Source organism: Ciconia boyciana, chromosome 8 (genome assembly GCF_034638445.1).
Source record: "Ciconia boyciana chromosome 8, ASM3463844v1, whole genome shotgun sequence".
NCBI lineage: Eukaryota > Metazoa > Chordata > Aves > Ciconiiformes > Ciconiidae > Ciconia > Ciconia boyciana.
This window is the reverse complement of record NC_132941.1, coordinates 51,620,216-51,644,524: the sequence shown is the minus strand read 5'-3', so window position 1 is coordinate 51,644,524 and position 24,309 is coordinate 51,620,216. Positions and strand designations below refer to the sequence as shown.

Below are 24,309 nucleotides of genomic sequence, written 5' to 3'. Positions count from 1 at the left end.
GTGTCCTCCAGTATTAAGCTCTTTCCTCTTCAGCAGCGGCAATGGTGCCAAGTCTTGAATGCAAAGTTCTCGTCTCTCCCCCTGTAACCTACTGCATCTGGGAATGCTGTGATTTCGGGAAAGAGTTTCACCATGGAACAAGGAAGACAGTGCTCCTATCAGCCTTGCCAGACTGAATTGTGTGGTGGAAGGAGCTTGGTTTGTTCTGCACAATGCGTGCCCAATATTGGGTTTTAAGGAGTCACAGGGTAACTGTAATGTAAACTTCCTGCAAGTCAAGTACTCAGATATGGCAAACCCTTTTCACTGAAAGAGGGCTTAATTTACACTATGTGATGGTGATGCACAGTGTGTCCTGTGGGTTTTACTGAGAAGTGAATGTAACACTAGAATGCAAGCCCAGGTTCATCTTCCCTGCTCCATCTCAGGTGCCAGCAAGTTTGTGAAGTAACATGCTGTTTTTTCCCGCTTGCATTTAGGAGCATTCTGGAAGAGTCTTTCGACTTCAGTTTGACGAGTTCCAGATTGTCAGCAGCTCACATGATGACACCATCCTCATCTGGGATTTTCTGAATGACCCAGCTGCCCAAGCAGAATCCACTCGTTCCCCGTCCAGAACATACACCTACATCTCAAGATAAATAACACTACACTGTACCTCACACTCGCACAGGTAAAAAAATACTAAAAAAATTAAAAAGTGGCTCAGAGGTGACACTGGATGTAGTGCGAGCATGCTGCTTGAATAAGTAGCTGGGTCTATCAGTATTTTTCATCTTGGTTGGACAGTAATTACAGTGTCCTGTAAAAGGACAGGAATGGTTTTGATACCTTAGAATAGGGACTTTATTTTAGGATTTGTGGCATGTGGTGCCTGTGAGTTCCCCTGAAGAATGCCTCCTCCTCTGTCCATCATCATCAATAATTAAATCAGCTATAACTGCTGTCCAGAAGGAAGAGGGTTTCTGCAGAGCGAGTAGAGCAGCTGCTGTCTAACAAGGGGATGCAGATGGCCTGACCCTGGGCAGTTGTCACCAGGCAGGAGGGTTTTGCCAAGCGTCAGCTTTATTCCCTCCCTCTGAAGTGGTGACCATTCTTCTCACTCTGCAGCAAGCTGATTCAAGAGAACAGTTTGGCTAGGGGAGGAGACACTGAGGCACAAGCCCAGGCAAATTAAATCGAGATGCATCAATGTGCAAAATCATTTACTGACGGGGCCTAGCCCTTGTTCTGTCTAGCACAGCATGGGTGTTAAATTGTTCATGTCAGAGCCTGGCTGGTTTGCTCATCACCTTACCCTTTTGTCTTGGCCAACACAATGTGGGGAAGACATAATGTTTTGTATATTTGGGTCAGTTGTAGAGTGGATTTGATGTATGTGAGTGGAGTGGGATAGCATGATTGCCCACTTTGGTGGATACATGCACCATTACTGTTAGTAGCTTGAGAAAAATTGCAGAAGAGCTGACAGACTTCTTCAGCGGGGTGTCCACAGTGAAATTTTCCCATGAAAATGCTCTATCATGGGGCACATCCTGTATCCTGTTTGATTGGTAAATATACAGTGATGCTCTGGAGCTGTCAGATCAGCCATCTTGATTTTCTCAAACACTCTGGTCAATCGGGTGTTCTTTTAAATCATTAAAAGGTTTAGTACGAATGGGGTTTGTTTGGTTTGTTCTGTTTTTTGTTCCCAGGACTCATTTAAGCTGCAGTATTTAAATTATCTGCCAATGCCAGGACAAAAGAACTATCCACGTAACCAATACTTGCTGAAGAGAGAGGCTCTCAGACTTGTTTCTGGAACAAAGTTGGCATGCGGTTGATCTCAGACAGGGTCTACTCAGCGCGGCTGACTGCTAAAGTGCTGCTATATCAGAAGATGACTTTTATCTTTCATGAACAGTTAACATTTTTAAACCTTCCCATCCCTTTCCTCCCTTGTCCCCCTCTTCCTGTTCACTCCTCTTCCCTTTTCCCTGTTTGGTTCCCCTCCAAACCCAGTCACAGATGTCCTATGAATATATTTAAGATGTTGCCAGAATGTGTTGCTTTGCTGTTAAGCAGAAGACTTATAGGCACAATGCACCCTGCTGAGAGAGTCACTTGAGGGTGGGTGGGAGGGTGAGTGGGAAGGAGGCTGCTATGCTCAAACTGAAATCAATAGCCATTGCTAGGCCTTTGAAAAAGCATTCAGCTCTGAAGAGCAACAGAAACACTTATAACAGCCAGACCAGCCCCCACCCCCCCGCAACTTCCCTGCGGCTTTTGGCTGTTCTGACTGCAGACCTATTTTTTGTGGAGAGAGGACCCTTGAAATTTGACTATTATGAGCCAAATCCATCTCTTTCCTCTCCTGCCTGCTCTGCTAACCCTTTGGAAGCTGGATGTGTATTGTAGTCTCCCTTAACATCTGCTTGGCTGGGGAATGCTAGTCAATGAAAAGTTAAACTCTCTTCTGCCAAAGTCCCAAGGATGATGGACTGGGGCTGAGATCCCATCCACCCCCGCCCCGGGTGAAATGTTGGCCCAGGTCAGTATTTCACTAGCAAAGAGATTGTCTGTACCATCTTCCTCCTGCTGTTCTCCCTGAAGACAGTGTGTTGCTGATTGCGTATGAATCATTCTGTAAACTGGAGGACGTTTGAGGCTGGGGTGAGGAGGAAAGATGGACGTTGCTCCTTTCTTTCCATTCCTTCTCCCCTCAGAGAGGCTGTAGCTGGGTGCTGGAAGAGGGAACTGCTAAAAACCTTGTGGAGCAATCAAGATCGAGCCACCCTAGAGTGGAGACACTACACAAGCACTCTGGCCATGACAATAAGATTTTGCTCACATGAGCACCAGTGGGGCACGGTCCCCTGGTGATGGCAGATGGGTAAAATGAGTATGGCCATGAGTACAGTCAGTACAGTTAGCAGTGGCTCCAGGCCAGTTCTGCAGCATTTCTGGGGCTGGCCTTGCTAGAAAGCCTACGGAGGGAGAGCTTTTGGTGTGCTTCTCTAACCTACGTGCATGCTGCATTGCAGTTTAGGGACACAGGCTGATTAGTCCCTTTGCTGATAGCTGAGCTGGGTCTTTGCTTTCTAGCTGAGGCTTTTGCAAATTGGCATTGTTTAGAAGATAAAAATAGCCCTGAAGAGGAGGGACATGAGAAACAATTCTGCATGTCTCTGAACTAGACAGAGAGGTCTGGGGGAAAACAGCTTTTTTTACAGAGCTGGAAGGAATTGCAGCAGGCCTGCATTTGGACCAGGAAAGACTGTGAAAAGCAGTCCCTGGCCATTCCAGGTTTGGGCCCAGATCTTCCACTGTAGGTCTTGAATAACCCCCACTGCCTTAGTGGGGAGGTGCTCCAATCCCACAGCAGGAAATTGGGGCCCTTCATCTCTGGGCTGGAGGGGTTTTAAACAGGCTTTGTTAAAACCCTCTAAACTTGGAACTTGGCAGATGGGAAATTTTTTTAAGCTATTCTCATCAACTTCACTTTGCTGGGGAAGCAGTTGCATTGTTTCTAATTGCTTGGGATGTGCTTTTTCCACCAATGAAATTTTGCAAGGAGCTGGGCCAAGAGTCCCCAAAGAGCAGTCCAGAGGGCTTAAATCATTTTGGTGACAGCTAAGACAGACAAGAAGGCGATGGAGTTATGGAGGAAGGGAAAGCTGGTGCTTGGGGAGTACCTAGTGCAGTTCCTGAAGCACATGGGCAGCAGTGTTCAGCACTCAGCTCCCTGTATTTTCATTGAGCCTAGAGACTACATCAGTTCTTTCTAAAGAGTGTCTCAGAGCTTGGGGTGACACTCCTGTTTTCTGTTTGAACTATTACTGTAAAAGAGTCAAACAGGTTAACAACTCGACCTTGTTCAGGTAACACTCACAGTGTGACTTACCTCTGCAGGGTCATAAAAGTTCTGAGTCACAATGGTAAGTTCGTCCACAACTAACTTTGGCACTACTTTTAAGTCTAGGAAGGCTGTTTTGGATTTCAGGCAGCTCTATGTATCAGGCATACTGCAGTCCCAAAGCCAAAGTGGCAAGGGAGCAGAGAGGATCAAAGTTCACATCCCAAACTTTGCTGAGTTGAAGTTCTGAGTCTTATTCTTATTTGAACACTGTTCCTCTAAGTTCAGTTGTTACAAGGTCTGCAGCATGGTTGCATATCAGCAGGGGTTTATATGACCTTGGCTGCAGATTGAATAGTTATTTTCCTCAGTTTGGTCATCCTCTGTCTTTTACATTTAGGTTATTGTAGAAAACAATCATCTGTTACTCCAGCCTCTGAAGGCTGCAGGACTTCCTAATATTTTAATTGCATCTTCGTGGGCAATACCTGCAAGGATGCATTTTATTTTGCTAGTTGAGAGAATTTGGGAGAACCAGAAGACTGGCTGGCCAAAACACAGAGAACACCATTGCAGATTGTCCTTGGTTGTCATAGCCCTGCTGCTCCATGCTGCTATTCTGTAACTTCTAAGCACTGTTGGGTCTTCAAGTGGTACCATAGTTTGAACTCTGCTGTATAGAGCTGTTTAAGGTACAGTTAGTGAGCAACAGCTGAAATCCATTTTTGGCACACAGTAAGAACGATGTCTTACCCTCAAGAAGGGACTTGTGTCTGGGTACTTCATACAGAACCGCAGAAGGGCGAGGATTCCTACCCCACTCCCTGAGTTGTACAGATTTTCTGATAGCTAAGAAGGAAACTGAAGTTAACTGATCTAACTTGAACTTGAAACTGCCGCAGCCTGGCATTTGGTGGTGTTTATCGTGCACCCAGGGAGGAGCAATCTGGTAAGTAGATCTCCCAATGTCAGAAGAAAGTGGCTTTTTCAAACTTCCCCCCCTTAGGATATGTGTGCGTGTGTGTGTGAGTGTGCAAGAGTGCATGTGAGAGAGAGGTTTCAGCATGAACTGGATGGGTAATCCCTCAGCCAGGTTGGAGTATTTGCAGAGTTTATCATGAAAAGAACTAGAACGTGCCTGCTGAAAGGAGATAAAAAAGGGCTGGAAGTGTCTGTGGGCTTTAAGTGTTGCACATCGCTTTGAAATGAAATTAAATACCTCTGCTGCATAGAGATCGGCACTTCTCCCACAAGTAGGAAGCTCACACTAGCCTTCCCCTTTGGACTATGGGATGGAAAGTACTGGAGGTGTGGGACATTCAGAGCAGGACAATCCGTTATGGCCACACCGTCTCCTGCTTGTGACTCCTTTGCAATAGGGCACAGTTTTGCTGCAAAAATTTCTCATCCTCAGAGGAATACAGCTTGCTTTAAAATATGCAAATAGAAAATGGCATGAAGGAATTTGCAGCAAGAAAAATTCTGCGTCTGTCTCCTCTGGAGCAGCTCCCTCTGCTCCCTGTTAACATTCAGGGACAGACACATCCGCTGTTGGAACGGAAGGATTCAGGTGACAAGTTGAGAAGTCTGTGATCATCAGAAACATTGAAATGCTTTATGCTTGTTTCTAAACTGGAAGCTGACTTGGACCACCATGCTCTACCTACCCGCCACCTGCTCCTGCTCCAAAGGATCCTTTTTTTTTTTTCCTTAATTTTTTTTGAACAGTGAAAAAGCTGGAGAGTATCATGTGCATTTCTCCACTCCCGGGTATGTGCTTCCTGCCCCTGCACATGTTCCTTTCTCAGTCTGAGCAGAGCTCCAGGCTTGGTTCTGAGTTTTTTGGCATCCTGGCTCCGATGGGAAGCACATTTCCAGGTTGGGCTCTTTGCCTAACTTTATTAGCTTCCTTTAACACCATTTTAGATCTGTCTTTTGTGGCTGATGAATCCTAAATTCACCTGGGGGGGGAATATTTGTGTTTGATAAATCACAAATACTAGCAGCTCTTCCTAGCTAGAGAAGCGGATGAGAAGGAGCAGCCAGCCTTCCTACTGCAGGCTTGCTCTTAATTGTGGGAGGAAAAGGAGGAGACAACCCAAGTGACTGAAAGTTAGGAGGAGGTGCAGGGATGGAGATGGATCTCTACAGAAGTGGGGACAATGCTGAAAATAGATCTCTTAGCTTGTGTAGTTGACTCAGAAGAATAGAGGTTTTCTGTGAGGACATAAAAAGTCATCAGGAGGTAATCAAGTAAGGCCTACAACTGTTGAACTTGTCAGTTGATGCCCCCTCTAGGTTGAGCTGGGAGCATAAGGAGAAAGGAATGGTCTGAGCTACACTTGCCAAGAGGAGAATGAACTTTGCCAGGGTCTCCAAGTGGCATGCATGATGCATCTGACATGCTGAGCCTTGCCCTACTGTTGCTCCCCCCCAAGCAATAAGCAGCAGCTTCCCAGAAGGAGGGGGGAACAGCAAGCGACCCAGCTGTCCCCAGAGGAGGTCTCCATATGAAATCCCTCCATCCTCTTGCCGGCAAATCCCTACGGGATTGATTTCCGTGAGGGAGGCACAGTCTTTCTGTCCCCACTTTTAATTCAGAGACTAACAGAAGCAGCAGGCCCTTGGGTGCGTTCCCTCTCCACAACCCCAGCAGTGGGCTGAGAGGAACAGCTGCCTGCTGAGGCTGAGCATTTGGCTTCCCCTCCTTCCCCCCTCACCCCATTTTTTTTTAAATGAGGTGTAGCCAAACTACTGGCAGATTCCGAAAGCGGCTCTCCCAGGGTGGACCTTGGCACGCTGCCAGAATAAATCGTCCTTTGTCTTGTCAGAAAACTCTTCCCGTGACTTTGTGCTTGTTCGCAGTACTGCTGGGCTTCCATATTTGTTGTCCAGCGAATATCCCATGGGAGTTGGTAACACTGGTTAATCCTCAGTGATGTTAAGCTGATATTCTCAAAATCAGAGGGGTGCTGATGTACATGGATGTTCAACAAGCCCTTTAGATATTGTAGACAACTCCTAAATAGGTCCCTTTTTTTAATAGCCTATCACCCTAAAAGATACCCTGATTTCTGCTCAAGCAGGAGCCAAGTGCAGCTGTGGCCAGAAAATCAGCCTGAAATACCAGTCTTCATCACAGAGCAGCTCTGCTCGTACCTGTATGATGAATAACAATTTGTTGCCTTTACAGGCACAGTGTTTTAATCTGCTGGCACTCAAGCACTGGTTTACATCTGAGCAAAGCTCTGGGTGCAGGAGGAAGGCAGGCCAGCCTGTCCCAGGCTATTTGCAGTGGCTTTTACAAGGTGCTAACTGTGAGAGTTTTTTGGCAAGTCACTGTGAAAATCTGGAGCTGCTTTTGAGCGTAAAACTTTGCTTTCAGCTACTTTGTCTTTATCATGCAAGGCATTGCAGGGCTCAGCCTTGCCACAGTTTTAGCATGGCAGAAAAATAATGTGGACCTCAGCAAAGCGTAACAGATCCCATTTCTCCCAGTCATTTTACATCACTACGTTTAGGAGAGCTGCATGCCTGCCAGGCCAGCCTATGCTGCATCACTCCTGCCTGCTCAGGCTGAGGTGGGTGTGGAAGTGGGAGAGGTGAGAAAGAACATGGTTTCTCCAGAGTTTTCTGTTTGTTACTCTGCTATATTTGTTATCTGGATTCTTAAGTAATGAGTGCTTTGAATTTTGTGATTATGTTACGGTGATGTGTAGTTAATGTACTAATGTTCACTTGAGCTAGGATCATGGTAACAGTGTGGTTTGTTTTTTTTAACTGTTCAGAAAATAACTTAAATACAAATACAAAGATTAAGCTGTGAATCTCTCCTGTTTTCCTTCTGGGGTGAAGGACACTGTCAAAATATCAAGCCTGTATCTTCCTCGAGCCCCGTGTATGTGAGTCACACTTCTGCTACACGTGCACTGTACACAACATTTGCAGCGTGAACACCTGGAAGTGCTGCGGCCGTAAGGTGGACAGCTTTGCCCCAAGGCCTGGGTAGATGCAGCTTCACAGGACCCACGGAGTCTGCAGTAGCCAGTCCCACCTCAGAGCTGCCACTCATTGATGAATGCAGCATAAAAGACTGCTCTGGCAGTCGGAAAAAACACTTATTCCTAAAACCACAGCATACTTTTTAATTAACAAACTCTCCATTCATAGCTGATGGCCTCTGGCTGGGGCAAATGAGTCCGCCCCGTAAGCCAGAGAATGGATGTGACTGACACAGAAGAGCTGGAGCCATCCTGCCCATTTAAAAAGTGGGGGGGAGAAGCTATAAAGACTTTGTGTTTTTCTGGGTACTGTTGCAAGATCCTGGTAGGAGAAGCACAAATTTGTTTTATAAGCTAATCAGAATCCTGCTGTTCAATAATGAGTGAGTAATTGACATATCGCAGCACCGCCACGCAGCTCCATGGCTGGGGATGCTGTCATGCTTACGGCTCGCCCAAAATTTAACGCAAGCACCCTTGCCCTCAGAATACCTTTCTCTTAAAAACGCTCCTTGGATCTTTCCGTTTTACTTAACAGCCCCTTTTAAAACAAAGGCCACCGCAGTTTTAAGATCCTGACTCCTGGGGTGGTCAGAAAACAAACAAACCCCGCACTCCCGCCGTCTCTTTCCCTGCTGGCTCCATTCTTGGGAGCCAGCGGGGGACTGGAGATTGCGAAGGCTCCTGCTTTTCTGAAGCGCTGGGAGCAGGATTCCCGTCACTTCCAATCCCTGTCTCTCCTTGTGACAGGGTTCCCAGCAGCCGCGTGCTTTGTTTGGCAAGGGTTTGGGGTTTTTTATATATATATTTACACCACTTTAACCTGTTCAGTTCCCTCCCTGCTCTCCTCCCATCGGATAATAGATTTGGAAGAGGAATTGCAGTGACAGGCTTCACCCATTGTTTCGGATCGGTCTGTAATGCAGGATGCAACTTGAATTAAACAGCCTGTGACTGCCAGCACACACAAATGAGACCCCTTACCTTTCGTACTCAAAGTCCTGGGTCTCTGTGGGTACCCGAACAACACACATACTACTCAGTCCTACGTGAAACAGGTTCTCCTTGTGAGTTATTTCTAGTCATTCCTTAGCTAGTCCTTCCCCTTATTCTTGATGTTTAAAGATGAGGATCAGAATATTTATTCCAGATTTCTAGGACTGGGGCAGTGCTGTGCTGGAGGGCACAGGCTGGAAAACTTCTCCCAGGAATTCTGGCGTTGGATCCAAAAACTCAAGTACTAAAGAGAGTCTTTGAGAAAGAAAAGCAATCTCAATTGTAAATTTCCACTGGAAAAGAATGAACACCAGACAGCTTATCTTAAATAGATTCAGTGGTTAATTACCCTTTCTGTTTAAAAATGTGTGCCTTATTTCCACTTCAAATGAAGGAGGAAAGTAATGTTAACCATAGCTTCAAATTAACAGCATTTGATCAACCTACAGCTTTAAAATGAAATCTTCTGTTGGTTTTTTTTTAATTATTATATTATATACATGCATTCAAGGGTATAGTAAGCTAGTTTTTGGAAAGGAAATTGGCCAGTTTAGACCCGCTAGGCTAGAATTAACGTAATTCTTACAAAAATGTTTAGGATTAATTCAGCGCTTGGGTGGTGCTGCGTTGGTTTGAAGAGGGTTAGGATGGCGAGCTCTTAGCAGAGGATGCAGCGTGGCTGGGGAAACCAAAGCCCTGAGCAGATAGAAATGCTCTAGTGCTGCCATTGATTTCTGCGGGCGAGCTGTCCCGCTGTCCTGGCAGCCCCGGGGTATGGACTCTGCCTCTGGCAGCGTCCTGGCCCCGTTTGTTCAAAGGCTGTGTGCGGCGGAGCTCCCCTTGTGCAATGGCAGACCTGTCAGCGCCCAGGAGGGTGTGGAAATGATTCAACGTTTGGTGGGAATAAGATGCCGCTCCTGGGCTTGAGAGCCTGGTGCTCTGTCTGTATAGCTGTGCCTGCAAAGATTTCTCTTTTCCAAGTGCTCAAGTTGCTTCACAGCCAATGCACACCCTGCCCAGGACACTGTCCCAGGAGGAAAGCACCTGCGCTGCTGGAGGAGAAGACTAGCAGAGGAAAATAAGATTCTGCTTCTGCCAACTATTCCATGCAAATCTAGTGTAACCCACTAACGGGCTGCAGAAATCTGAGGTCTCAGCCTGTCCCCTTTGCTGCCTGATCCTTCCTTGGTGAGAACAGCTGAGGACATCTGATGGACAGGGACATGATGCTCTTCTAGCAAGCTCCTGGCAGTGCATGTGTGTGAGTACCAGCCACTTTGCTTTGCCCTAAGAGAGCCTGAACACATATTCATTATATCCCCAAGGGATGCTCTTTTTGTTTCTCACCAGTGTTATCGTCCCATCCTGAGCTTTGTCTCCTAAGTGCTTTGCTGACATGCACCTGGCTGGTAGGAGCAGCTAGAAATCTCCAAACCAGCAGGGAGGTTGCTGAGCTGTGAGGCTGATCTGCCAGGGACCACTGAAGTTCAATAAGGAATATGACCAGGAAAACCTGGGCTTGAAAAGGCCTTACCTGTACAGGTAAATAGCCTTCCTGCAGCTGGAGAGTGGAGTCGGATGGGGTTTCCAGTGCAACAAGGCAGAGACAGCAGCCTGAGCAGTGCTTTCACTAGGGACACTGCTGAGTTTCTTCTGGAGGCCACTGCCGTTTGCAGAAAACTCGAGCCCCTGGTTAACATGACGCAGCTGTCCAAAACTCCATGTCCCATGCCCAAAGCACCCTTCTGGCATTTACGAAGGCAGATCAATGAGGGCTTCTCCTCCAAGGGGGCAGCAAGACAGGGGGGCTGCCGGAACATCTCCGTTTCTGCTGTGTCAACTCCGAAAGGGCAGCACCAGCAAACTGCTCTGACCTTTCAAGCTGCGGCGATGTCTGTGAGCAGCTCTGCCTGCTGTGCCTGTGCTGCCAAGTTCCCTCTCCTCCAGCGCAGGGAAAGAGGTTGGTGGCTGCTAAGCAATGCATCTTTTCACCTACATTTATTTGAGACACTTATTGCTTCCTCGTGGACTTTGTTCTGTTTTGGACTAGATGGTGCTGGGCAAACACCAAGAGGCACCACTGAACACCATGACCTCCCCCAGGGATTTCCAGCTCATCTTGGAAAAGGGGGCGGACTCTCACAGTGCATCTTCCCTGCTGCTGCATTCCCCAGTCCCGTAGAAATCCTCAAAAAAATACCATTTTTTTGTGAGTGTTTTATGTCTTTGGTGTGGGGTCCTGCATGGCTGGCTCATGGCTGCCAGTGCCTGGCCCTGGGGAGCTGGGCAGAGAGGCAGGAGGCACCAGGCGCTCTGCCATTGCAGCCGGGCTGGCTCTGTCCTTCCCCTCCACACAAGCTCCTTGGGGCAGGATGGATCCTGCCTCTGCCCACACCATGGGCAGCTGGGCTCTGCTGGGACCCTGCACAGCACCATGCCGTCAGCTCAGGGGAAGCCCTCAGGAGAGCACGGGGTTCCCAACAGCATCTCCGTCCTCCTGGCCTTGGCAAATGCCACCGCTCTGTGCAGGATGCGTGCTGGGACCAGCTCTTCTTGCTGCTCTGCCTCTCCCAGTCCTGGGTTTCTTTGCGTGCCCTAGGCGCTGTGTGTGCAATGCCTCGAGGAGAGGAGGTGTGTGAGCATCCCACGGTGTGAAATGCTGAGACAGGGACAGCCCCAGTGCTGCGTCTGGGGACCAGGGCAGCAGCAAGGCAAGAGTGGGACGGGCGCTCCCAGGAGTTAAAGTGGGAGGGAATGAGGATGGTTTGTGGGCTCACAGCTGCTTTCCCCGCCAAGGAGGGTGTTTTAGCCAGGGAGTCCTTGCACAGAGGCAGGGAAGTAACAAGGACGCCTGTAAATTGTGGAGACGAGCTCCCTTGCAGCACGGAACAGCGGGTTTTTCTCGCCGGTGCTCGTCCCTGTCTTATCATGTGCCACCGTCACCGGGTCAGGTCACAGGAGTGTCTCCAATTAACCCAGCTCCCTGGTGGCCCTTAATTGGCACCCCAGGCTTTCCTCCTCCTCCTCCTTCCTCCCTCAGCACGTGTTTCTCACCTGTATATCTGCTGCTAAACCTCTGCTCCCGGCATCCTTGTCGCTGCTGGGAATCAGTGGCAGTAACCCAGATTTACCCCCTAAATCAAGGCAGCAGCCACCCCCTGGCTTGGAGCACCATCCTGAGGATGTCCCTGCTCAGTCCCCAGCATCAGGCTGTGTGGCTGGAGGGGGGCTGTGGCTGTGGGGCAGAGCACTGGGCTTGGGGACAGGTAAGGACTTCAGTGCAAGAGGGGCTGGGAGGCTCCAGGAGGTTTTTTAGGTGGGTACTTGCTGGGATGGCTCAGGATGGGGGGGAGATGGCTGCTGCTGTTTCCTCCTCTCCCTGTGGCAGAGACCACTGGACTGGACACATTTAACCCTCTAGCTGCTGATCCCAGAGACAAGCCACGTACCTGGATGACCGGAGTGGGAGCACGGCTGTGGCACACAGCATGGCCTGGCTTATTGTCCTATCCTGGGTTTGCTGCTTTCCCTGTCTTAGCACAGGGCTTGGGGTGAGTTCTGGGGGTGTTTCAGGCTGCTCTGCAGCACTGCAAGTGCTTTGGGCATGGCTGGTACCTGCAGGCTGCATGTCCTCCTCCTGCCGGGTCATCTCACCCATGGGCATGTCCAATAAATGGATCTTCATCCTGCTGCTCTGGGAGCGAAATGGGACCATACCCGAAGGACTGTGGCTCCCTGCAGGTCTCTCCCCACCATGGCCCTGTCACCGAGGTCTCTGCAGCCGCCCAGCATACCTGCATGAAGGTAAAGGCAATGCCCCGATCGAGACATGGAGAAACTGAGTCTGAGCAAGACATAGGAGCTCTTGAGCAGGTGCCTGCCCTGGGAAAAGCTGAACGCCGGCAGGCTGGGAAGGGCTCATGGCTGGGGGAGAGGGCGCGGTGCTTTCAGGGAGAGCTGGAGGCTCATGAGGAGGGAGGAGATGGAAGCTGGAGCATCCCGTGTGGGAGGACGAGGCGCCCGGGCTCTCCCTCACCCGAGACAGCCTGGCTGGGGCTGGGCACGGCAGGCCCAGAGGTGCCCGTGCCCACGGGGCTCTCCCAGCCCTGCTCCTCCGCCCCCGTCCCCGCGGGACCCCTCCCGAGGTGGGGCCAGCCAGCCGGGGCCTGTCCCTTTTAAGCCCTTGGAGCTGTTGCCAGCCGTGGCTTAGTGGGGTCCCCATCCTTTCAACTGGCTGTTCGGCAAATTAAGAGCTTGCTATTAGGCTGCTAATTAAAGGCACTTCATTAGCAGCAGGGGAGGCAGTTCCTGGCCGAAGCAAAATTGGATTCCTCTGAGCTGCCGTGAGCCGAGTCTCTCCTCTCTGGGGCTGGGGGCTGTGCCCCTCCGTGTCCGGGGAAGGCAGCTGCCCTGAGCCACGGCCGGGTGGGTACCAGCCCTCCCACCCGAGTCGCAGAGGATGGGGCACATCTGCCCCACACTTCTGTCAGGGTGGGAGAGGGGCCGGGGTGTGTTGGGGCTGTTGGGTGATGTGGGGCCGCCCCTTCGCCCCCAGCCTCGGGGGTGATGCAGGGATGCTGCCCTGCTTACCGTGCCCGGGGCCAGCCCCCTTTGGAGGGGGCTCTCAACGGTGGCAGAGCATCACATCGGTGGTCCCGCTGTCCCCAGGCCTGGCCATGGCCCCTCAGCGAGCTGGGCAGCCCGGAGGTGCCGGCCTGCCCCCGCCTCTGCCCCTGTCTCTGCCCCTGCCCCTGCCCCTGCCCCTGCCTCTGCCTCTGCCCGCCCCCCCGGCGAGGGGGAAGGCCCCCGGACTCCTCCTCCGGCCGCTCACGCGCCTCCAATGAGCCCCGGGGGCACCCAGGCTGCCTTGCCTTGCCTTGCCTTGCCCTGCCCTGCCTTGCCTTCCCTTCCCTTGCCTTGCCTTGCCTTCCCTTGCCTTGCCTTGCCTTGCCTTGCCTTCCCTTGCCTTCCCTTGCCTTCCCTTGCCTTCCCTTGCCTTGCCTTGCCTTGCCTTGCCTTGCCTTGCCTTCCCTTGCCTTGCCTTGCCTTCCCTTGCCTTGCCTTGCCTTCCCTTGCCTTGCCTTGCCTTCCCTTGCCTTCCCTTCCCTTCCCTTCCCTTCCCTTCCCTTGCCTTGCCTTGCCTTGCCTTGCCTTCCCTTCCCTTCCCTTCCCTTCCCTTCCCTTCCCTTCCCTCTCCCCCTCCTTCTTACAGCTAAAAATGGGAGAGACGAGCCAGGCCGCTGGACCGGAGCTGCCTTCCTCCCGCCCTTCTCCTCCTCCCTCCCCCCGCTCCGGCTGCAGCCTCGCCCCGACGGTCGGGAAAGGGACCCCGCAGCCCGGCGGGGACATCTCTGGGGTGAGCTCCCTACGGGCTGGGCGGGCTGCCCCGTCCCCTCTCCCCGTCTGCCCCACGGTGTACCCGCCCAGCACCTGGCCTGACACCCCCCCACCCTTTCCCGGCTCGGGATTCCTGGTGGGATTAGGGGGGATTTGCTGTGCGTGAGCCGGGAGCTGCTGGGTGCTACGGATCTGGCTACCGTGCTGGGGGGGCTGCGGGGAGGGCCGGGGTGCGCTCCCTGCTGCAGGGCTGAGGTCTGGGTGCTGGGACGTGGGGCTGCTCCCTGGGGACGCAGACTCACCCCGCACCCTACTACAGCCCTGTCGCTGTGGGGCCGTGGGATGCTTATTGCTCCCGGGGAGACAGCCGGGTGCAGCACCCAGGGGTGCCCCTGCGGCTGGGGGGGGTGGGGGTGCCCTGAATGCATCTTGGATCCTGCTGGGCACCCCGATCCCGGGGTGGGCTTGTCTCAACCCCCCCCGGGCTGGGTCGGGGCTGCAGGGTGTCCCTTTGCAGCCATGGGCTCCCCACAGCAAGGTCCCCCCTTGCAGCCGGAGCAGGTGATGGAGGCACTGGTGGGGGCAAGGGTGTAGGAGGTGGGTGCGTGTGGTGTTTGGGGGGGCTGGGACCCGCCGTGAGGAGCTGCACCTTTCACCAGCTCTGGGCCTCCCAGGCAGGGAGGTGTGCACAGGGCAGCTCGCAGCAGTGCCATTGGGGTGCCCCCATCTATGGGGGTGGACGGGTGTCTCTCCCTCCTCCGCCTGCCCCTTTCTCCCCACTGCCCGCTCCCAGCCCTGGGGCAGGGGTGCTTTGGCCTGGAGCCGGGACAAGCAGCCTGAGCTGGGCCACTGCCAGGGTAAAGCCTCACGCTGCAGCCATGAGACCAGCCACGGGGAAGCCGGACTGGCCGGGCTGGGTGCTGAGTGGTGGCATGAAGCAGTGCTCAGCACAGTGCTCTGTCACGTTGGGGTCTTTGCTCTGGGACAGGGACATCCCTACTAGAAAAGGGGCAGTGACCCAACACGGCTTATGCCATGTGTGACCTTGGGCCCCAGCTTTGCTGGCCGGGGCTGTGCTGATCCCTCCTCCTCTCTCCCAGCACCTCACCTTCCCCCTGCTGTCAGTCACTCTCCTGGTGTCCTTCGGCTCCTCCATGCTCTATGGCTACAACCTGGCTGTGGTGAACTCGCCAGCAGTGGTAAGGGAGGGCCAGCCTCTCCGGGAGCAGGGGAAGGGCTCTGCATCCCTCCTTGGGAGGGGGAGGAAACACTACCTGGCAGCCCGCATCAAAATGCTGGCATTTCCCTTGGGCAGTTGCTCACAGAGCACAGTCCAAGGAGAGGGATGCCGTGGGAGGGACATGGGAGCCTGTGTTCTTGTACCCCCCCAAACTGGTCCCCCTGGAAGGCAGGGGCTGGGGAAATCTCCCCACAACCTCCTTGCTCTCACTCCAGCTCTGCCTGTGGCATCTCTAAGTTGTCCTTAAACCCCTCTGGTGCTAGCTGAGCCGGCTGGCTGGCTGAGCAACCAGACCAGCACATCCCAGTCATCCCCAGTCTCATTCTGCTCTGCATCTCCTGCCATGTAGTTAAACCCATGGCATTTTCCCTACAGGGCCTGTCTTCCCTTGTCTTCCCCTTTCTCCCAACACATTTGGTGCCCATGTGTGTGTCTCTGCCCCACAGCACATAAAGGCTTTCTACAATGCCACATGGTCCCAGCGGTACGGGCACGGGCTGGCCGCTGGCCCCCTGACCCTCCTCTACTCCCTGACCGTCTCCATCTTTGCCCTGGGCGGGCTGGTGGGCTCCTTGCTGGTGGGGGTACTGGTGGAGCGGTATGGCAGGTAAGGGGGTGGCATGGGACAGGGTGGTCGAGGGATGGGATGGGATGGGATGGGATGGGATGGGATGGGATGGGATGGGATGGGCCGGAGGGGCTGCCCTGCTGCTTGTGCCCTGCTAGGAATGGTGCGCTGAGCCGCAGCGCTCTCCTCGTCCTCCTGGCTGGTGGCTTCATGGGCTTCAGCCGGGAGCTGGGATCCCCTGAGATGGTGATTGTTGGCCGCTCCATCACAGGGCTCCACTCAGGTAGGTGCTGTCTGGGCTATGGGGCTCTGCACGGCCCCTTCCTCATGACTCGGTCCCCTACAGCCCATTCCCAGGGGGCTGGGGAAGACTTCATATTCCTCATGGCCACAGGCTCTGCGGTGGGGGTCTCCATGGGGCAGACAGGCCCACCTCCCTGGCCATGGGGTCCCCACTGTGGATGGTGCTGGGCATGGGAGGAGATGCACCGAGGGTCTGGCTCATCACCCTTCTCCCCGCTGCCTCTCCCATCCCGGTCCCTCCTGTCCCCCCCAGGTATCTGTCTCAGCGTGGTGCCCCTCTACCTGGGAGAAATCGCCCCCAAGAACCTGCGGGGTTTCCTGAGTCTCATGCCCAGCATCTTCATCTGCCTGGGGGTTTTCTTTGCGCAGGTCCTGGGCCTCCCGGAGCTGCTGGGCAAGGTGAGCACAATACCCCAGCCCACACGTGCTGGACCCTGCTCTGCCCTCCCCGTGACACGTCCCATTTTGACTCCTCTCAGGACAGGTTCTGGCCCCTTTTCCTGTCGGTGGTGGTCATTCCCGCCTCCCTCCAGCTGCTCCTGCTGCATTGCTTCCCCGAGAGCCCGCGGTACCTGCTGATAGAGAGGAATGACATCTGTGGGGCCACTGAGGGTGAGGGGGTGTCCTGTGGTGAGGATTGGCTCTGGGAGGTGCTGGGTGCTAGCCCAAGGTCTCCCAAGACCAAGGTGCGTCTTCACAGCATCCTTCCATACCCAGACCTGACAGCCCTCCGTACTCCTTATGTTTCAGCCCTTCTCTCCCACCCAGTTGTGCTGTAGCATTTCCATGGTGCCCATCACCATGGTGTGAGGCATCTCCCCAGTTCCTATAGATGCTCAGTCCCATGGGTCAGGGAGGTCCCCCGTGGGGAGGCTGAGCCAGGGCAGAGCCAAGCCCCTGCCCGTGCCCTGTGCCATACCTACAAGCATCCACCGTGCGATGGGGTGCGCATGCCCGTGACCCCCTCTCTCCCCACAGCACTGCACCGGTTCCTGGGGACACCTGATGTGCAGGACGTGATCGAGGAGATGAAGGAGGAGCAGCGGTTGCTCTCCTCCATGGAGATGGTCTCCGTCTGGCAGCTGCTGCGAGACCGCTCCGTCCGCTGGCAAACCCTCTCAGTGGTGGTGGTGAACGCTGGCATGCAGCTCTCGGGGATCGATGCTGTAAGCCCTGGGAGGTCCTCCCCGCTGGGACCTGGCTCTGCAGAAGCTGAGCTGAGACCTGGCAACTCCTTTCCTCAAGTGCACCACAGCTCCGTCCCCCCGGCTCACACTAAGTCCCCTCCTTGGCAGATCTGGTTTTACACCAACATCATCTTCAAGAACGCCGGGATCTCCGTGTCCCAGATCCCCTACGCCATCGTGGGCACTGGCGCCATTGAAGTTGTTGCAGGGCTGATTGGGGTGCGTGTTGGATGGACAGATGGATGCAGCCCCTCACTGCCAGAGCCTTGTTGCCAGCTCCCAGCACCATCAAACGGGGGGACTGGGTGGACCTCAAGTGCCGTCTGTGCCACAGCACAACCCCTTTGCTGGGGGGCAGAGGGTTTGGCAGGGAAATGGGGTGGGGAGATAGGATGAGAGGGGCTCAATTTATAGTGTCACATCTAGGAGGGGTGGGAGAACTTTGGGGTAAGTGGGTAGCAGGGAGGCTGGGGGGGAGACGCCAGGCAAAGAGCAAGTTGGAAGTGATGGAGGGGGCTAAGCGGTTCCTTCTGGCTCCCGATTTCATTGTCAGTCTGTTAGCAGAGCCACGTGTCCCCATCTGCCCCCCCAGCCAAGCACCGGCCTGGCCCCAGGCTAGCAGCTCCGGCCCCCCCAGCCAGGCCTCATTTAGCTGGAGAGTTAGCACTGGGCCAGGCAGATTTATGGCCCTCGTCCCATCTGTGAGTGTCACCCGGGGCCAGCCTGAGCCACCCGGCACTAAATCCGCTCCCTGACAATTAGAGAGATGGATGGGGGGTGGCTGCTCCCAGAAAACTGGGACTGAGTGGGGGGCTGTTCCCCTCTCCCCATATCTCAACCCACGGCAGAGTGGGGCCCCCTGGTCACCCCCCTGCCCCCTTCTTCACTTCTCCCCTGCCCTGGTTGTGGGGCTGCCCCAGCCCCCCGGCAGCCGCCCATCGCGCAGCCGGATTGCTTGGGAGCAGCCCCACAAACGGCCCCCAATGGACTTGCCGAGATTGGTTATAAAATTACAGGCATTTGTTCTGCTGTCAATACCCTGCCTGCTCCAGCCACCGCCACGCTGCCTGCCCGCACCCTGCCTCCTCTGCCCGCTGCCCCCCAAACACCCTGTGCCCAGCCCAGCACCTCCGCTCGGCGCCGGTGGGAATGCGGCCGTGGGGTCACCCCAGCCAGCCCCGACCCTGCACCCTAATGGGGCTCTGCAGGACCCCGCTGCCACCCGATGCATGGTCACCCTGGGACCCTGGAGTCCTGGCTCTTCCCATCCCCCGGACCCAACCCTGGAGCTCTGAGCTGGGGCTACCCCCAATCCCCAGATGCCACTGGGAGCATCCTCCCACCTGCAGCTGGATCTGGGGTTCAGGGGGTGCCCCCGTCCTGGTGGGGAGCTCCCCACCACCCTGTCAGTCTCTGCTCTCCCTCGGCAGTGCTTCACCATTGAGAAGCTGGGCCGGCGGCCCCTCATCATCACTGGCTTCTGCGCCATGGGCATCTGCTTGGCCGGCATCACCGTCTCCATGCTGCTGCAGGTAGGGTCCTGCCACTGCCACCCGCCCCGGCCACTGACATGACTGGGGCTGGAGCACTGGGCCCCTTAATGAGGGCTGGGTGATGAAGAGATGGGATGAAGAGGGGAGGGAGCGGGTATGGAAATGAGAGGTGAGCCGGCTCTTTCCAAGCAACAAAAAACCCTCAAATCCATGTAGGAAAAATCCTGACACTTCTGGTAGCTTTTCTGCAGAAATAATTGTCCCCAGGGAGGCAGCTGTGAAATGCCAGGGAGGTGGAGAGGTCTGCAGGGTCCTTCCTCAGCTGCCTGCTCCCGGGGGATGCTCCCGCAGCTCTGGGGACGTCTCAGCATCACGAGCAGCTGAGCTTCGCCCAGGCCAAATCTCTCCAGCTTTGCCCCACGCATACTGCCTGGCCACCGTCCCTGACGGCTGCCGCTGAGCCGAGGGACAGGTGTGAAGCCCTGTCCCAGGGACACTGGGTGCAAAGCTTGGGGTCCCCCCCCCGGCAGCATCCCCCAGCCCCGTGTCCCCCCACAGACCGCCCTGCCCTGGATGCGCTACATCAGTGTCGCCTGTGTGGTCGGCATCATCGCTGGCTTCTGCATGGGACCAGGTGGGTCTGGGGCCGGCGGGAGCGGGGGGCGGTGAGGCAGGGATGGGGGCCCGCGGAAGCAGCGGAGTTTGCAAGCAGGGGGCAAGACCGGCGCTCTGGCCCCTTCTCCACAGCCAGGCCCTGGTTTATCATGCTGCACCCCATGAGCGAGACCCCCTCCAGCCCCATGCATCCCTGGGGGACGCTCCACCTCCTCCTCGCCCCTGCTCCCGGACCAAGCGGGGAGAAAGCCCTGGCAGCCCTCCCCAGGCCCTGCTGGAGGTGTCACCAGCTCCCGTCACGGTGCGGCTGGTGAGCATCGTCCTGCCCTTAACCAAGCGCAGGCGCGAGAGCGGGCTTGAACAGCGAGGAGTGAAACCTGGACTGGTTTACCCAGTTGATGTATTAGCAGAGCTGTTAACGGATCTATAATTCATCCTCAGCCCAGACTTTATTCACTGTAATTACATCTTTAATTAGGATTTTAATGGCTCATTGTTCACAAACAATGATGAATAGGAGTTTTAAAACAAAAAAAATATATATCTCTTTTCTGGGCAAGCTGTGAGTAAGAGTCCGTCAGGGGCTCCACTCCTCCCTCACTTCTTAGCACTTTTTTTGGGTTTATGTTTTCCCTGGGAGCATCTTTTGTAAAGAGGTCCAGTCAGCTCTGTCCCAGGCAGTGGGACCCTGGGCATGTCACCATGTCAAATACAGTCCCCTGCCAGATCCCCGTGTGCCCCGGGATGTGCGCTGGACCCCCGACCCTGCCCTCCAGCAAAGGGACAGTCCGGGGAGCCAGGGCTGCCGGCTCAGTGACACATGGCAGGAGGGGCTGAGTCCTTCCAGGAGAAGGACTAGCCACAGAAGAAGTAGCCACAACCCATGTCCAGTTTTTAGTAGCCAGGTTGGCTTGGGCAATCATCTTCAGTCATTCTGGGTTTTTTTCACCGAACATGGGAAAAGCCAGCTGGAAAATGGCATTTCTGTGTCCTGTGGGAAATTCCAATGCTTGGAAATGTGGTTGCTTCTTTCCTGCCTAAATCAGACACAGCATCCAAGCCTTTAGCTAATTGATAGAAGGAAATTTTCTAAACCATTTTGATCAAGGGAGGCTGGGAAGGGTGTTATGTAGGGTGCCAGGAACACATTTCTCTATGCCTGTGGTCTATATGAGATTTGATATATCAGCATTTAGGCAAATTATTGCAAAATGAGGATCCAGATGAAATGTTCTACCTTGATATTGACTCAGTCTGAAACTTTCCAATCAAGTAACTTGTGAAATTGGCCTCAGCACCCAGCAAGGTGCAACTATGGTATGTCAGGGGGGCATCACCCACCCACCGAGATGGATCCCAAAGGGAGACCAAGGGCAGGACGCTGGTCCACCCATCCCCACGCTCCCCTACTCCTCCAGCCCTCCCAGCACCACCACTTTGACCCGTGGGTCTTGCTGGGCTCCAGCCCTTTGGCCACAGGACTGAGATGGGCAGGACCTCTTGACCCCAGGGGTGCCTAAGGTATGCCTGTCCCCCGTACCCTCGATCTGTCCCCTCCCTCCACAGCTGGCGTCCCCTTCCTGATGACAGCCGAGCTCTTCACGCAGTCACACCGCCCAGCTGCCTACGTTGTCGGGGGGTCCCTCAACTGGCTCTGCAACTTCACTGTCGGCTTCGTCTTCCCCTTCTTGCAGGTACCGGTCTGGAGGGGCTGTGGGAGGAGGAGGGGATGGACACGGCCCTGCTGCTCCCCCAGGACAGGGTGCCAAGCCAGGCTTAACCCAAGGGATGCCTGTGCTGCTGGCTCAGCTCAGTGCCGGCTGGAGCCAGCCCAGGGAAGGGTGACAGGAGGGGGTGCTGCCTTGTGCCATGCCCAGCGCGGGGGTGCCTGGCTCTCTGCCCCGTCCCTGCTCTCTCGTTGTCCCCAGATGTCAGCCGGTGCCTTTTGCTACCTGGTTTTCTGCGGCGTCTGCCTGCTGGTAGCCCTGTACGTCTACCTTGTTGTCCCTGAGACCAAGAACAAAACCTTCATGGAGATCAGCCACATCTTTGCCACCCGCCGCTCCTTCTTCTCCATCCCAGCCCACCTCATCAGGATGAGGAAGCTCGATGGCTACGGGGCCTTGGAGAGCAGCTCCCTGGAGGGCTCAGGCTCCAGCCTGCCCTGACCTGTCCCCTGCCTCCCACTGTGGTCCCTCCCCTGGGTGGGCTGTGGGGGACGGGGGTGGTGGAGGAGGCTCGGGACTGGGGAGGGAAGTGAGGGCCAGTTTGCTCAGACTCGATCAGCTCTGCGTCTCCCAGGACATCTCACCACACTGCAGCCTGCGGCCAGGATGAGCTCCGATGATGTGCCAGGGCTGCGCCGACCGCTGCGCCTCATCCCCATGCTGGAAGAGATGTCCTACCACAGACAGGGAGACCTCCTAGGGGCGGGGGGTTCACATCACTGCTGGGCACACGGGCTTGCCACAGAGCTGCCTGCACAAGGTGTTTAATAAAGAGCATTGCCTCCAGAGCTGGTGTCTGGCAAGTGCAACCTGGGACAGCAGCAAGCTGGAGCATGCTGGCACAGGTGGGTGCTTCCCCAGTGCTGGGGAGCAGTGGGGAGCAGCAGGATGGGATGGGGGGCTTGTCCCCCTCCCTGCTGTGCCTGGCTGGGAAGGTCAGAGTCACCCCACATTTCCTAGGATGGGTGGTCAGGGTGGCTCCCAGGCTCTTGCATCTCACTCCACGTTGGTCATGCAAACACAGGCTGAGTTGCAGAAAGGACATGGAGCAGCTCAGGGCTGGGGGTGACCATCGAGCCACCATGGCCCCCTCCCCGACCTGCTGGCAGCCCCTCACTGCCCAGCCCTGCATGCTAGTCCTGCAGAGAGTGCTCCTGTGGGACACCTGCACCCTCCCAAACTCTGCTGAGGACAAAGGGGTCCCAGGTGTACCCACATCCCCTTGCTGCACCCCATGAATTGCTGTGTCCCCAGGGTGCTCTCCAAGCACAACCTCTCCCACATCTCTGCCCTGGATGCTGTGGTGGGGGCTACCCCATTTCCTGGGACTGCTGTGGGCACAGCACCCGCATGGCCCAGGACCCTCACAGCAGCTCCCATGAACATCATGGGGTCGGGGGCTCTCAGACCAGCAGACCTTCGGAGAGCTGCCGTTTGCAGGGAAACTAGAGTATTTTGCTCTGGTAAGAGGTAAAAGCTGGGTGGTGGGGAGGGCTGTGTGGTCAAAACCCTCTAGTGCCAACACAGACATGATTTATTTTTTTGCAGATAATTTATCCCTCTTTTTTCCACCTCCCCACTCTGTGATGGGCCCATGGCTTGCATGTTTGATGCTCGTGGTCAATTGGTGGTGTGCTGGGCTCCAGCCCATGCGAGGAGCTCACCCTTTCTGCATCACCTGGCAAAGCCTCGGGGTGCCTCCGGGGGTGGGTGGGCGCTGGGCCCGTGGGGACAGGTGCTGGGCCATACTGGGTCCCCCAGTGCCTGGTCCCAGCCCCTCCATCCTCACCAGCCCGCTGAGGGCTCTCCTGCAGCTTGAGCTGTTTAAGGGACATCAGTCAAAGCAGGGGTCATGGCTCCACAGCATCAGGCACTTCCCACTCCATCTCCCTCCCGACTCGGCTGCTCTCGGCAGCAGAACAGAGCGGTAAATATGTGCAGCATTACATATGTATAATGGAGTGTAAATAACCCCAAAAAGTGCATTGTAAATAGACTCCAAGTTTATCCTTTATTAATGAGGCACTGAGTGCCCTGCTGTTTTAGAGCAGCGAGACTTTCATAATATCAAAACCTAAATTACACTTGTGTCTCTCATTCCCAGCAAACGACAGCATCATTTCAGGCCTCTTTGCCACTTGTATTTATTTATTCTGGTATTTATTATTCAGCATGTGGGGTGGCTTGGAAGATGCCCCCTGCCCTCCATGTGGGAGACAATGGCCCCCCCGGGAGCAGCCCCCCATCCCAGGGTCCTGGTGTGGCCAAGGAGCCAGAGTGTTGCCTTACGGCCAAGGACTGCTCTGTGCTGGCTGGTGAGATGGGATGGGAAATATGGGGTTGGGACCCATTTCTGCCAGGGCTTCAGACACCACCAGAGCCAGAAGTCCCCTGTTTCCAAGGGCTGGAGGTCACTGGCAAAATCCTATGTGCCTTTTGGGTGCGTTTGCTCTTGGGACCCTTGTGAGGGTACCATGCCAAGGGACATGTCCATTCTCCTTCCATCAGGACCTGGAAGGGCAGGAGCGAGGAAACCCCATGCTCATAGGACACTAGCTTCTCATCAGCTTTTTCTTTAGGATATTGGGGCAGGATCTCTGGGGCTCTCAGTTCAAGCTGGCCCCCTACCACGGGTCTGGTACTCTTGCAAAAGCAGGATTTGGGCTTCCCCTCTGCTTGCCCTGCCCAGGGAGGCATTCCCAGCTGCTCCACTGCAGGCTTATTGGGAACGGTATGGCTGGGTGGGCTCTAAGCTGCTTCCCCATGTCCAAAGCAGCTCTCTGGATTCAGGCCTCCAAAAGCATTGGTTCTGCTCGGTGAGGGTAAGGCTGAATCCTCTAGCAGTGTCCAAACAGACCTTGAAAGATTGGAGAAGGTGCAAAGAAGAGTCCAAGAAATTACTTTGATGCCTGGAAATGCTCCTGATCCTTTTAAGATTTGCAGAAACGAAGATGAAGGTGACTTTCTCCAAATGTGTAAGTGCTGCCTTGCGATGAATCCAGTG

The 24,309-nt window shown here is 54.7% G+C and overlaps 2 protein-coding genes across 9 annotated transcripts in view; both read left to right on the top strand.

Annotated features, from left to right (window-relative positions):
* Nucleotides 1–7,657, top strand: part of BTRC (beta-transducin repeat containing E3 ubiquitin protein ligase) — a 124,552-nt gene extending 116,895 nt beyond the window's left edge. For all 8 annotated transcript variants that reach the window (XM_072869246.1, XM_072869245.1, XM_072869241.1 and 5 more), the window contains 2 exons: nt 480–673; nt 1,698–7,657. In XM_072869246.1, coding sequence (XP_072725347.1) covers nt 480–641 — 162 coding nt within the window. In that variant the 3' untranslated portion in view covers nt 642–673; nt 1,698–7,657. The remainder of the gene's footprint in view (nt 1–479; nt 674–1,697) is intronic.
* A 4,883-nt stretch (nt 7,658–12,540) lies between these two features.
* On the top strand, nt 12,541–21,764 carry LOC140656135 (solute carrier family 2, facilitated glucose transporter member 5-like). Its single transcript, XM_072871469.1, has 13 exons — nt 12,541–12,639; nt 14,048–14,191; nt 15,273–15,371; nt 15,859–16,019; nt 16,139–16,263; nt 16,537–16,682; nt 16,763–16,895; nt 17,262–17,449; nt 17,579–17,689; nt 18,901–19,002; nt 19,522–19,597; nt 21,145–21,272; nt 21,507–21,764. Exons 1-13 carry the CDS (start codon nt 12,541–12,543, stop codon nt 21,744–21,746), a joined length of 1,752 nt encoding a protein of 583 aa, XP_072727570.1. The 3' UTR covers nt 21,747–21,764.
* Nucleotides 21,765–24,309: the final 2,545 nt, after the last annotated feature.